The sequence below is a fragment of the Rhinoraja longicauda genome, chromosome 21 (assembly GCF_053455715.1).
Source record: "Rhinoraja longicauda isolate Sanriku21f chromosome 21, sRhiLon1.1, whole genome shotgun sequence".
NCBI lineage: Eukaryota > Metazoa > Chordata > Chondrichthyes > Rajiformes > Arhynchobatidae > Rhinoraja > Rhinoraja longicauda.
The window spans coordinates 26,880,251-26,892,567 of record NC_135973.1 but is presented as its reverse complement, the minus strand read 5'-3'; the positions used below and the strand labels follow the sequence as shown (position 1 = coordinate 26,892,567).

The 12,317-nt window shown below is 46.0% G+C and overlaps 1 protein-coding gene across 6 annotated transcripts in view; it reads left to right on the top strand.

Annotated features, from left to right (window-relative positions):
- LOC144604079 (neuronal-specific septin-3-like) overlaps nt 1–12,317 on the top strand; it is a 291,677-nt gene that overhangs the window by 177,092 nt on the left and 102,268 nt on the right. For 5 of the 6 annotated variants that reach the window (XM_078418165.1, XM_078418166.1, XM_078418169.1 and 2 more), the window contains exon 2: nt 6,229–6,420. In XM_078418165.1, the coding sequence (XP_078274291.1) occupies nt 6,229–6,420 (192 nt within the window). Of the gene's footprint in view, nt 1–1,075; nt 1,217–6,228; nt 6,421–12,317 lie in introns of those variants that run through there. The other variant, XM_078418170.1, reaches the window with a different exon arrangement.

The window sequence follows — 12,317 nt, the reverse complement described above, 5'->3', positions numbered from 1 at the left end:
TGCAGTGTATGGCCGATGAAAGCAAGCTCTTCCATTGTGCAGGCCCCTTGTTGCGGAAGCCTCATTAGTATGTAGCAGAGATAGAGAGCCAGGAGTGGTGGCGGAGAGACTGCCGCTGCACGGTGTGGCTGGAAGGCCGTGGTCAAAGGCAGCACAAGCCTGAAGTGAGGATGCGCGCTGCAAGTTGTTGCAGTGCTCCGTGCGAGGACGGTGTTTTTTTTTACTATTGTCTTGTTTCCAGGGTCGGACACCCTATATTGAGTCGAGCAAATGGAAAGCAGAGCGCACAGCTTTTATGGCAGCTTTTTTTTTTTTTGGGTGGCGTTGCCTAGCAACCCCCCCCACGTTACAGTCAACAGCAACCGATTCACTGCGGCACTCACAAGTGGTCGGGATTTAGGGGCGAGGGTTACAAAGAGCCAGGGCTGTAACCTAACCTTTATTTGTCTCCGTCAGGACAAATCTTTTGTTTGTTTTTATGTCTTGTTTGCTCTGTAAAGCGTCTTTGAGTATCCTGAAAAGCGCTACATAAAATAAATGTATTATTATTATTATTATTACTTTGAAAGGAAAGTCTAGCATTTCTACAGCATCCTCCATGCAGCAAAATATTTTCCAGGCAACGAAGAGCTTTTAGAAGAGCAGACATTTTTGCAGTGCGGGCAAAAGTGGTGACTCATTTGTACTCAGAGTCGGAGTCCTACTGCCTGGTATTTTTAAGGATTTCTTCAATCATTTTCCACCTGCAGTGCTGATTGCAGGTTGGCGTCTGTGCTCCCTCCTGCAGTCTGCCAAGATGGCGTGATAATGGTTCATTTCCTTCGTAGCATTGTTAGGCTTGCCTCCACGTTAAAAAGGACACAAAGTGCTGGGGCAACTCAGCATCAGGGTCGGGCAGCATCTCCGGAGAACATGGACAGGCAGCATTTATGAGTCGGGACCCTTCTTCCTGATGCAGGAAATGCAGGAGACAATTTGCACCGAGCTACGCTGCTAACGAGAAGGCAATACATTCATCGCTAAGTGTGCAGAAACAAGGAAGGGCAGATGCTGGCTAATACACAAAAGGGCACAACGTGCTGGAGTAACTCAGCGAGTTGGGCAGCATGTCTGGAGAAAGTGGATAGGTGACATTTCGGGTCCGGACCCTTCTTCGGACTGTTTGCGGGGAGTCGAAGTCAAAGAAAGAGGGAAGAGGCAGGACAAAGCGTGGCAGGTAATAGGTGGACCAAAGGCAAGGCAAGTAGGAGGGGAGGGAGGGGAGGGAGGGGGAGAAATAGGTGTGAGTCTAGATGTGGTGCTGCAGTAGAGCTGCTGCCTTGCAGCGACAGAGAGCCGGGTTTGATCCTGACTAAGGGTGCTGTTTGTACGTTCTCCCTGTGACCGCGTGGGTTTTCTTCGGGTGCTCCGGTTTCTTCCCACACTCCGACGATGTACAGGTTTGTTGGTTAATTGGCTTTGGCAGAAAATTGTAAATTGTCCCTGATATTTAGGCTTGTGCCAGTGCATGGGGTGATCGCTGGTCAGCAAGGACTCTGGGCCGAAGGGCCTGTTTCCACGTTGTATCTCTAAAGTCTAAAGGCTAAAAAATAATATCTGTTCTTGTTGCTCTGAAGAAGCGTCTCGACCCGAAACGTCACCCATTCCTTTCTACTGAGATGCTGCCTGACCCGCTGAGTTACTCCAGCATTTTGGGATACCTTAGATTCAGGGATAATGCCTGAGGACTGGAGAGTTGCAGATGTCACACACTTGTAATGGATTGGGTGTCAGGATGAACCCGGTAATTACATAGCAGTCAGCCTAGTAGTTCAGTTGGTAGAGCTGCTGCCTCACAGCGCCAGAGACCCAGGTTCGAACCTGAACTCGGGTGCTGCCTGTGTTGAGTTTGAACATTCTCCCTTTGACCACGTCAACAGGCCATAAGGAATAGGAGTAGAATTAGGCCATTTGGCCCATTAAGTCTGCTCCACCATTCAATCATGGCTGATCTATCTCTCCCTCCTAACCCCATTCTCCTGCCTTCTCCCCATAACCTCTGACACCTGTGCTAATCAAGAATCTATCTATCTCTGTCCTAAAAAGTATCCACTGACTTGGCCTCTATTGCCTTCTGTGGCAAAGAATTCCACAGATTCACCACCCTCTGACTAAATAAAAATTTCCTCATCTCCTTCCTAAAAGAACGTCCTTTAATTCTGAGGCTATGACCTCTGGTCCAAGACTCTCCCACCAGTGGAAACATCCTCTCCACACCCACTCTATCCAAGCCCTTCATTATTCTGTACGTTTCAATGAGGTCTCCTCCCCTCATTCTTCTAGACTCCGGCAAATACAGGCCCAGTGCCGACAAACGCTCATCAGAGGTTGTGTAAGAAAATAACTGCAGATGCTGGTGCAAATCGAAGGTACTTATTTCACAAAATGCTGGAGCAACTCAGCAGGTCAGGCAGCATCTCAGGAGAGAAGGAACGGGTGACGTTTCGGGTCGAGACCCTTCTTCAGACTCATCGTAGGTTAATCCAATTGAACCTGTTTAACAATTTAACAGTGAATCCTGGATTTCGTGGGTTTCCTCCAGTCTGCTTGCACATCCCACAGACGTGCGGGTTTGTAAGTTAACCAGCCGTCTGTAAAATTCCCACCGCAGTGTAGAGAGGGAATGACAAAGTGGGATAACATGGAACTAGTGTGTAGTGGTGATCGATGGTACGTGTGGACTCGGTGGGCTGCAGGATCTGTTTCCATGCTGTAGAGCTGAGCTAGAGTTGGAAAGTATCGGCCGGTGTCGCAGTGCCATACCCACAGTACGCTCTTCTGTCAGATCTTCCAACATTTATAGAGAAAAGGATCGGGTGACGTTTCGGGTCGAGACCCTTCTTCAGACTCCAGTCTCTCCAGAGATGCTGCCTGACACCCGCTGAGTTATTCCAGCATCTTGTGTCTGCCTTCGATTTAAACCAGCATCTGCAGTTTTCTTTCCAAGAGTCAATTTATTTGTCACATACACATAAATGTGCAGTGAAATGAAAAATTACCCGCAGTTCAACAATAAGACCAAGAAGAATAATCAATAAAAATGCAATAACACATACAATCATAAACCAACACCAAACAAAAAGAAACATCCATCACAGTGAGTCTCCTCCAGTCACCTCCTCACTGTGATGGAAGGCCAGAATGTCTTTTTCTCTTCCCTGCCGTCTTCTCCCGCGGTCAGGCTGTTGGAGTTGCCACGTCGGGGCTCCCGGGGATCCCACATACCTTTCCCACATTTATAGTTACCAATCCCTCCACTTGTCAACTCGGGTGAATGAGCAATAAACCATGGCACAGTTAAAGAGGAGTGGGCGAGGACCAGCCAATATTTATGCCTTAAATGCCACAAAGCACATTACATGGTTATCATTCCTTTGCCATGTGTAAATTGACCACGGTGGTTAGGTGGTAAAGTGCTCTGGGAGGACCGAGGGTTGTGAAAGCTGCTGAATTATTCCAAGTCTTTTCTCTTTCTTGTTTTGTTAATGTTAATCCAGGGTTTACCATTAGAAGCAACTGCCAAGAGGTTTGCATTACACATTCTCCACTGGGGCTCGGTGGATTGGAACAATAAATGGATTCACATTTGGAAAAGGGAGGGGGGGGAGGTGGTGGGGAAATGACAGTCTTCCTAGATATTGTGCGTACAGTCTCTGAAATGTTGCACCTTACCAACACTAAACGTGACAGCACTTGTTTCCTTCACAAGTAATGTGTTTCTACAGACATGTTCTGTAAAGTGGTCTCCAGGCTTAACGTAGTTTCCTGGATGGCAAATGCATTGATAGAAACATTTGTAAGAATCAACCATTTCCCTTAGTGCCACTAAAGACGGCAATCTTGTGTGACTGCTTTCAATGGGTATCCAAGCATCTTACGCCACTGGGTGACGCAGTGACCCAGCTGGTAGAGCTACTGCCTCACAGCGCCAGATACCCAGGTTCCATCCTGACCTCAGTTGCTGTCTGTGTGGAGTTTGCACGTTTTCCCTGTGACCGTACAGGTCTCCTCCCACATCCCTAAGACGTGCAGGTTTGTTGGTTAATTGACCCTCTGGAAAAATTGCCCCTTGTGCGTGAGGAAAGTGGAATAACACAGTACGAGTGCGAACAGGTAATCGATGGCGGCATGGACTCAGTGCTTGATAACAGATGGCCAGTGAGTAAATTGGGCTGATTGATGATGGGTTCCATGCTGTGGATGGAATTAACCATGTATTCCTAACTGGTTCATTGTGGTGAGACTAGAATGGCTGCTTCTTAGCAGTGAAACTTCTTTTCACTGTACAGGTAGGTGCTCCCCGACTAACGATGCATCGACGTACGAAATTTCGACTTTACGATGGTGCAAACGCTGGGCAACGGCAGCGACCCGCAGCTCACTTCTGGCCACGTGACCAGGTGCATTTAAATGCATTTCACCGTACCATGTTTTCGGTTTCCGATGGGTTTATCGCAACGTAACCCCATCGTAAGTTGAGGAGCACCTGTAATCTAATTAATAGGGCCGCACAGTGGTAATTGGCTTCTGTGAATTGTCCCCAGTGCGTAAGATAGAACAGGCGTATGGCTGGTCGCTGGTCGGCATGGACTCGGTCGGCCAAGGGGCTGTGTCCACGCTGCATTTCTAAAACTAAACCTAAAATGTAAAAATAACTTGATTTTTGTTTTGTGGATGGAATTGGGGAATGAAGCTTTGAAGGCTCATGTATCTCCAAACAAACCCCTAAACCCTTGTATAAAAGCACGTTTAAAATTGTGTGTACGTGCATGTTGTACGCATGACAGGCGTTATGCTGAAGAAGTCACTTCCATGCACGAAACAAAAGATGATAATGGACATGTTTTCTTTCAAGCTAATGGAAGGTATGGAAGCTATTGGATTCAAGGGTCAGTTCATGTGCATGCATTCAGCATCTCCTGATGTCCCTGCTTCAGATCCTTGGCATTCCTGACTTCCAAGGAGGAGTTTAGTTTAGTACAGATGCTCCTCGACTTACGATGATGGGGTTATGTTCCGATAAACCCATCGAAAATTGAAAATATCATAAGTCGAAAATGCACGTAATACACCTGAAGGCATGGCTGACTGGGAGCTGCGGCTCGCTGCCGTTGCCCAGCATCACGAGAGAGTATCGTGCCGCAGATCGCTAGCCCGGGAAAAGATCAACATTCGAAGCACAGTCTCGACTGAACGTGTATCGCTTTTGCACTATCGTAAAGTCGAGATATCGTAAGTCGAAGCATCGTACGTAGATAAGCATCTGCATATTAACACATGTACGAGGTACAGTGAAAAGTTTTTATGTTGCGTGCTGTCCAATCCACGAGAAAACTATACATTATCACAATGAAGCCATCACACTGTACGGTTACATGATAAAGGGAATATGGTTTAGTGCAAGATAAAACGGCACGGTAGCGCAGCGGTAGAGTTGCTGCTTTACAGCGAATGCAGCGCCGGAGACTCAGGTTCGATCCTGACTACGGGTGCTACACTGTAAGGAGTTTGTACGTTCTCCCCGTGACCTGCGTGGGTTTTCTCCGAGATCTTCGGTTTCCTCCCACACTCCAAAGACGTACAGGTATGTAGGTTAATTGGCTGGGTAGATGTAAAAAATTGTCCCTAGTGGGTGTAGGATAGTGTTAATGTACGGGGATCACTGGGCGGCACGGACTTGGAGGGCCGAAAAGGCCTGTTTCCGGCTGTATATATATGATATGATATGATAATGTCCGGTAAAGTCCGATTAAAGTTCTTCAGTCTAATGAAGGGTCTTCAGACTTCTGGGTTACTCCATCTTCTTATGTCTATCTTCTAAGTCTGATTAAAAATAGTCCGAGGGTCTCCAATGAGGTAGATGGTAGGTCAGGACTGCTCTCTAGTTGGTGAGAAGATGATTCCCCGTTGCCTGATCACACTGGGAAGAAACTGTCCCTAAATCTGGAGGTGTGCGTTTTCAAACTTATGTACCTCTTGCCCGATGGGAGAGGGGGGAAGAGGGAGTGACCGGGGTGAGACTGGTCCTCGATTATGCTGGTGGCCTTGCCGAGGCAGCGTGAAGTGTGGATGGAGTCAATGGAAAGGGAGGTTGGTTTGTGCGATGGTCTGGGCAGTGGGCAGAAGGTGTTGCTGTCATCAAATTACTGCGTGCTTTAACCGTCTCACCCTCTTGTGTCTTTTGGACAGGACTGGATCTAAAGGAGTTGAAAGTGAACATGGCGGAGAGACCACTAGAGCCGGGACACGTCTGCTCAGAAGGATTCAAGAAGGATGTGACGGGAAGAGATCTCTTTGGATATGTGGGCATCGAAGCCGTCCTGGATCAGATGAGGCGTAAAGCCATGAAGACCGGGTTTGAATTCAACGTCATGGTCGTAGGTAAGTACAACTGCCTGGGGCTGTGGGTGCCGACCCTGCAGAGTGCCACCTACCTCGCTGATTGATAGCAAAACTGTGCTGTGTCCAGCTTCCTTTATACATGTTGGAAACTGTGTTTTGTGTAACTTTAATACGACAAGGAAGGCCCATTTTCTTTCCAATAGAGGAAATATAAATTGTGAAAAACTGTCAGGAGCTCAAACAAATCTTTTACACAGTGACTTAATTATGGGACAGATGTGCTTGAAGCTCTTGACCTCTAACCTTTGCAGCTTTACTTCAGAGACGGCGAAACAATTCTACCAATTCCCTTGGGAACCTCTAAACTCTCTACTGTGGAGATTCCCAATTTGATTCATTTTTCCCAGTGGGCATGCTAAACCCATGAGTGCAATTATTACATAAATGCAAATTGCGGCACGGTGGCGCAGCGGTAGAGTTGCTGCCTTACCGCGCCAGAGACCCTGATTCGGTCCTGACCACGGGGAGCTGCCTGTACGGAGTTTGTACGTTCTTCCTGTGGCCACGTGGGATTTCTCCGGTTATTCCGGTTCCCTCCCACACTCCAAAGACATTCAGGTTTGTAGGTCAATCGGCTTCAGTAAAAATGGTAAATTGTCCCTCGTGTGTACGATAGTGCGAGTGTGCGGGGGATCACTGGTCGGCACGGACTCGGTTCCGCGTTGTTTCCGCGTTGTGGCTCAAACTTAACTAAACTAAACTTTGAAGGATTAAAGGAAGCTTTGACGTATATTTCTTCTTGATTCACAAAATGCTGGAGTAACTCAGCAGGTCAGGCAGCATCTCAGGAGAGAAGGAATGAGTGACGTTTCGGGTCGAGACCCTTCTTCAGACTGAAGAAGGGTCTCGACCCGAAACGCTTTTTCAGACTGAAGAAGGGTCTCGACCCGAAATGTCACCCATTCCATCTCTCCTGAGATGCTGCCTGACCTGCTGAGTTACTCCAGCATTTTGTGAAATAAATACCTTCGATTTGTACCAGCATCTGCAGTTATTTTCTTACATTTCTTCTTGATTCCAGCAGTTGGAGAGACTGCAGGAATAGATTGGGATTTCACTAGACTGCCCTTCCCCTGAGCATGATGCTTTATGACCATTCAAATGAGAGGCAGTGCGATGAAAAGTGTAGGAAGGAACTGCAGAATGTAAACAGAAAAAGCTGGAGTAACTCAGCGGGACAGGTAGCATCTCTGGAGAGAAGAAATGGGTGGCGTTTCGGGTCGAGACGGGTCCCGACCCGAAACATCACCCATTCCTTCTCTCCAGAGATGCTGTCTGTCCCGCTGAGTTACTCCAGCTGTTTGTGTCTGTCTTCAGTGCGATGAAAATGTCTTTGCTTCAACTGTCTTGATCTTTACTCCAGTTACAGGGTCCAGTGCAGTGGTGGATAGGTTATGGGACTCGCAATTAGTGTTCAGTTTAGTTTAGTGATACAGTGCGGAAACAGGCCCTTCGGCCCACCGAGTCGGCGCCGACCAGCGATCCCCGTACACTAGGACTATCCTACACACTAGGGATAAATTACAATCTTTACAGAAGCCAATTAACTTGCAAACCTGTACGTCTTTGGAGTTTGGGAGAAAACATGTAAGGCAGCAACTCTACTGCTGCGCCACCGTGCCGGGCACACAGTTCTAGAGACATGATTTTGAATCCAACGTGGAATAGAAAATTTAAAATCAATTATATAAAAGCGGAACTACAGACAGCAATGGTCACCATGAAACAAATGGATTGAGTTAAGAACTCAATCTGGCTAACTGGGCGAACCTGCCACACTTACCCGCTCAGGCCGAACTGCGACTACAAGCCCACTAATATGGTTGACTCTTGACTGCCCCCCTGGGGTCAGGGTCAATAAGGAATGGACAGTAAATGGCATTGTTATTGGTGTGGACATTAAATGTAGGAGTAACTCAGTGGGTCAGGCAGCATCTCTGGAGAACGATCGGTGACTTTTTGGATTGGGGCCCTTCTTCAGATAGGTTCCAGTCTGAAGAATGGGTCCAGAACCAAAACGTCACCTATCCCTGTTCTCCAGGGATGCTGCCTGACCCACTGAGTTCCTCCAGAACTTTGCGTCCTTTTGTACCATCAATGTCATTGAAGCTCTTTTAAATGAATGAATATGAATGCTTTAGCTTTAGGGTGTAAAACTGGGAATACTGTGCAGTTCTGATGTAAGGTCAAAGTTCTGAAGTGTTCACTTAATTTCTCCAAGATATTGGGCTTTTCCAGGATTGTTGGAAGTAAAAGCAGAAAATGCTGGAAGCACTCGGCAAGTCAGGCAGCATCTGTGGAGAGAGAAACCGAGCTGACATTTTTGTCAGGTACTGCCTGGTGAAGGTTCTTTTGTCAGGTACTCCCTGGTTCTGACAAAGGGTCTTGGACCTGCCACATTAACTCTAATCCATGAGGTTATGGTTTTTTTTTAAAGTACAAAATAAAAACAGAAATAGCTAGAAATACTCAACAGGACAGGTAGCATCTCCATAGAGCGAAAAGCAGAGTCATTGTAGGAGGCAGAAGCAAGAACTAAAGATGCTGGTTCACGCAAAAGGACAGCAAGTGCCAAGTATTTCAGTGGTTCAGGCAGCATCTCTGGAGGACATTGATAGGTGGCATTTTGGGTTGGGATCTTTCTTCGGATTGGATAAGGGTTCCAACCTGTAACATCACCTATCCATGTTCTCCAGAGGCGGTACCTGACCCGCTGAGTTACTCCAGCATTTTGTGCCCTTTTGTTACATTAAGTGGTTGCTGGTTTGTCATTAGAACTATGCCTAATTATTAACTAACTACGTGTCGATCTACCTTTTGTAATTATCTACCTAATTGACTATCTAGATCTATTCTTTTTTCAGCCATCTTAGCCATCTTTATCTGTCTACCAAGATATCTAAATGTATCTTAACAGTTCCAAGTGGTTAATGTGAAATGCAATGCAAGCCATAGTCTTTATTGTATTTATTTAAACCTCTATCCATGAACTGTTTCTTTTACAGAGTTAGAATTGCACAATTATAGATTGAGGTTGGTGAGTAAGGCTGCCCACAGCACCGTAGTTGCTGGTTTGAAACCAGTTGGAACCAGGATCTAGTTGAATATTGTGGAAGGTGTAAATCCTGCCACATCAGGCATCCAGCTCATTGGACCAGGTCAGTAGAAGGGCCTCTATTGGTAGATCAGTAAATCAGAAGAAGGACCTCTATTGGTAGATCAGTAGAAGGGTCTCTATTGGTAGATCAGTAGGAGGGCCTCTATTGGTAGGTCAGTAGAAGGGCCTCTATTGGTAAATCAGTAGAAGGGCCTCTATTGGTAGATCAGTAGAAGGGCCTCTATTGGTAGATCAGCAGAAGGACCTCTATTGGTAGATCAGTAGAAGGGCCTCTGTTGGTAGATCAGTGGATCAGTAGAAGGGCCTCTATTGGTAGATCAGTAGAAGGGCCTCTATTGGTAGATCAGCAGAAGGACCTCTATTGGTAGATCAGTAGAAGGGCCTCTGTTGGTAGATCAGTGGATCAGTAGAAGGGCCTCTATTGGTAGATCAGTAGAAGGGCCTCTATTGGTAGATCAGCAGAAGGACATCTATTGGTAGATCAGTAGAAGGGCCTCTGTTGGTAGATCAGCAGAAGGACCTCTATTGGTAGATCAGTGGATCAGTAAATCAGAAGAAGGGCCTCTATTGGTAGATCAGTAGAAGGGCCTCTGTTGGTAGATCAGTAGAAGGGTCTCTATTGGTAGATCAGTAGGAGGGCCTCTATTGGTAGATCAGTAGAAGGGCCTCTATTGGTAGATCAGTAGAAGGGCCTCTATTGGTAGATCAGCAGAAGGACCTCTATTGGTAGATCAGTAGAAGGGCCTCTGTTGGTAGATCAGCAGAAGGACCTCTAATGATAGATCAGTGGATCAGTAGAAGGGCCTCTAGAGTCACTGACTCTCTGGAGGGAAGGATCTCTGGAGAGGAGGAATGAGTGACGTTTTAGGTCGAGACTTCGAAGAAGGGTCTCGACCCGAGTCGTCACCTATTCCTTCTCTCCAGAGATGCTGCCTGGCCCGGCTGAGTTGCTCTGGCATTTTGTGCATCTGTGAAACATTGTTCCATGTGTCTGTAATTGTAGCCATCTCCATCACCTCCTCTGGCAGCTTGTTCCACGTACTCCCCTCCCTCTGTGGAAAGAATTGCCTCACGGGTCCCCCTTTAAATCCTTCCCCTCTCACTTTAAATCTAAGCCCTCTAATTTTAGACTCACCTACTCTGGGAAAGAGACAATGATCCACCATTTCTAACCCCCTCGTGATTTTACTAAAACAAAAACATCTGGTGAGCTTTTTTTAACTATGACAATTAATAAAGGGAGCAAATGAAAGAGATCAATTTGCTTTGCAGCAAATTTCGATTGCAACACAGCCATATTTCTTTTTGCAGCTTATTTTGTGATTTGGGATGGACCTTACTAATGTGACTGTAGAATTACTCTAGAATTGTGTAAGGATTTATTGCCTTGTTTTTTAACTACTTGTTTCTTTGAAGTTTATCCAAACCATTTTGTAATGCATTACCGAGTGCTTTGTGAGACCTTGTGCTGTTATCAGATGTTTGTGAAAGGGTTTTTAGATAATATTTTATTAATGAATGAAACACATTAGCCATACTGAAGCTTGCGAATTGAGGCCAAAGTGTAGAAGGTGCTTGTATGTATGTGAAGTCATACGGTTTACAAACGTTAATGTTGAAAAGTTCAATATAATTGCTGAACAAGCTCAGTTTTCAAGGCCCTGCACAGTCTGCAAGATATCTAACTTAATTTCCCTAAATATTCCATCACACATTTTCCGTGACAACTGGAAATCCTGTCAAATGAAGGAAGTCATTGTAAGACCGTCTTTAATGAGATCAATTCACCCTCAAGGTAAAGTCCTCCCTTGGGAAAATTAAGCTGACCTTAATAGTTTCAGCTAATCAATCAACATTATTGACCTCATCAGTGAGAGGGCATCTTTTTTTTGCTGGCTGAATCGTTCCAGTTTTTAGATTTTGTTGAGTCGATAAGAAAATATTTCTTAATAAAGTCTGAAACTTGTGTGATCATCTCTCCTCTGCAGGTTAGAGAGTAGAGAGGGAGATACAGGATGCAGGTGGGTGGAGAAAGTGGATAGGGATTCTGGTAAATCAGTGACACATAATGTGGGTGGACAGGCAGTTATCTCCTCCCTCTGCATTGCAACGAGTCTCTTCTGAAGCTGTGCCGTTGGAAGATTTAGGTTAGTCTAGATAAGTTAGTTTAGTTCATTGTCAAAGGCTTTATCGTTACGTGCTATCCAGTCAGCAGAGTGTGGCAGAGTGTGTCAGCAGAGTGTGTACATGATTAACTCAAGATAAACACAAAAAGCTGCAGTAACTCATCGTGACAGGCAGCATCTCTGGAGAGAAGGAATGGGTGGCGTTTTCGGTCGAGACAATTCTTCAGAGTCTGTGTCTATCTTCAGTAGAAGCGGGGCTTCAGTCTGAAGGAGGGTCTCGACCCGAAGCGTCGCCCATTCCTTCTCTCCAGCCTGTCCGGCTGAGTTTTATGTGTCTATCTTTGGTTTAAATCAGCATTTGCAGTTCCTTCCTACACGATTACACTCAAGCAAGGGAATAACATTTAGTGCAAGGTAAAGTCCGATTAAAGATAGCCTGAGAAAGATTGTATACTCCTGTCATGATCTTTTACACCTCTATAAGGTCACCCCTCATCCCCCTGTGCTCCAAGGAATAAAGTCCTCACCTGCTCAACCTCTCTCTCTGGTTCAGGCTCCAGAGTCCAGGCTCGTAAAGCTTCTCTGCTCCCTCTCCAGCTTAAAGACAAACTTCCATTGATGCTTCAGCTTAG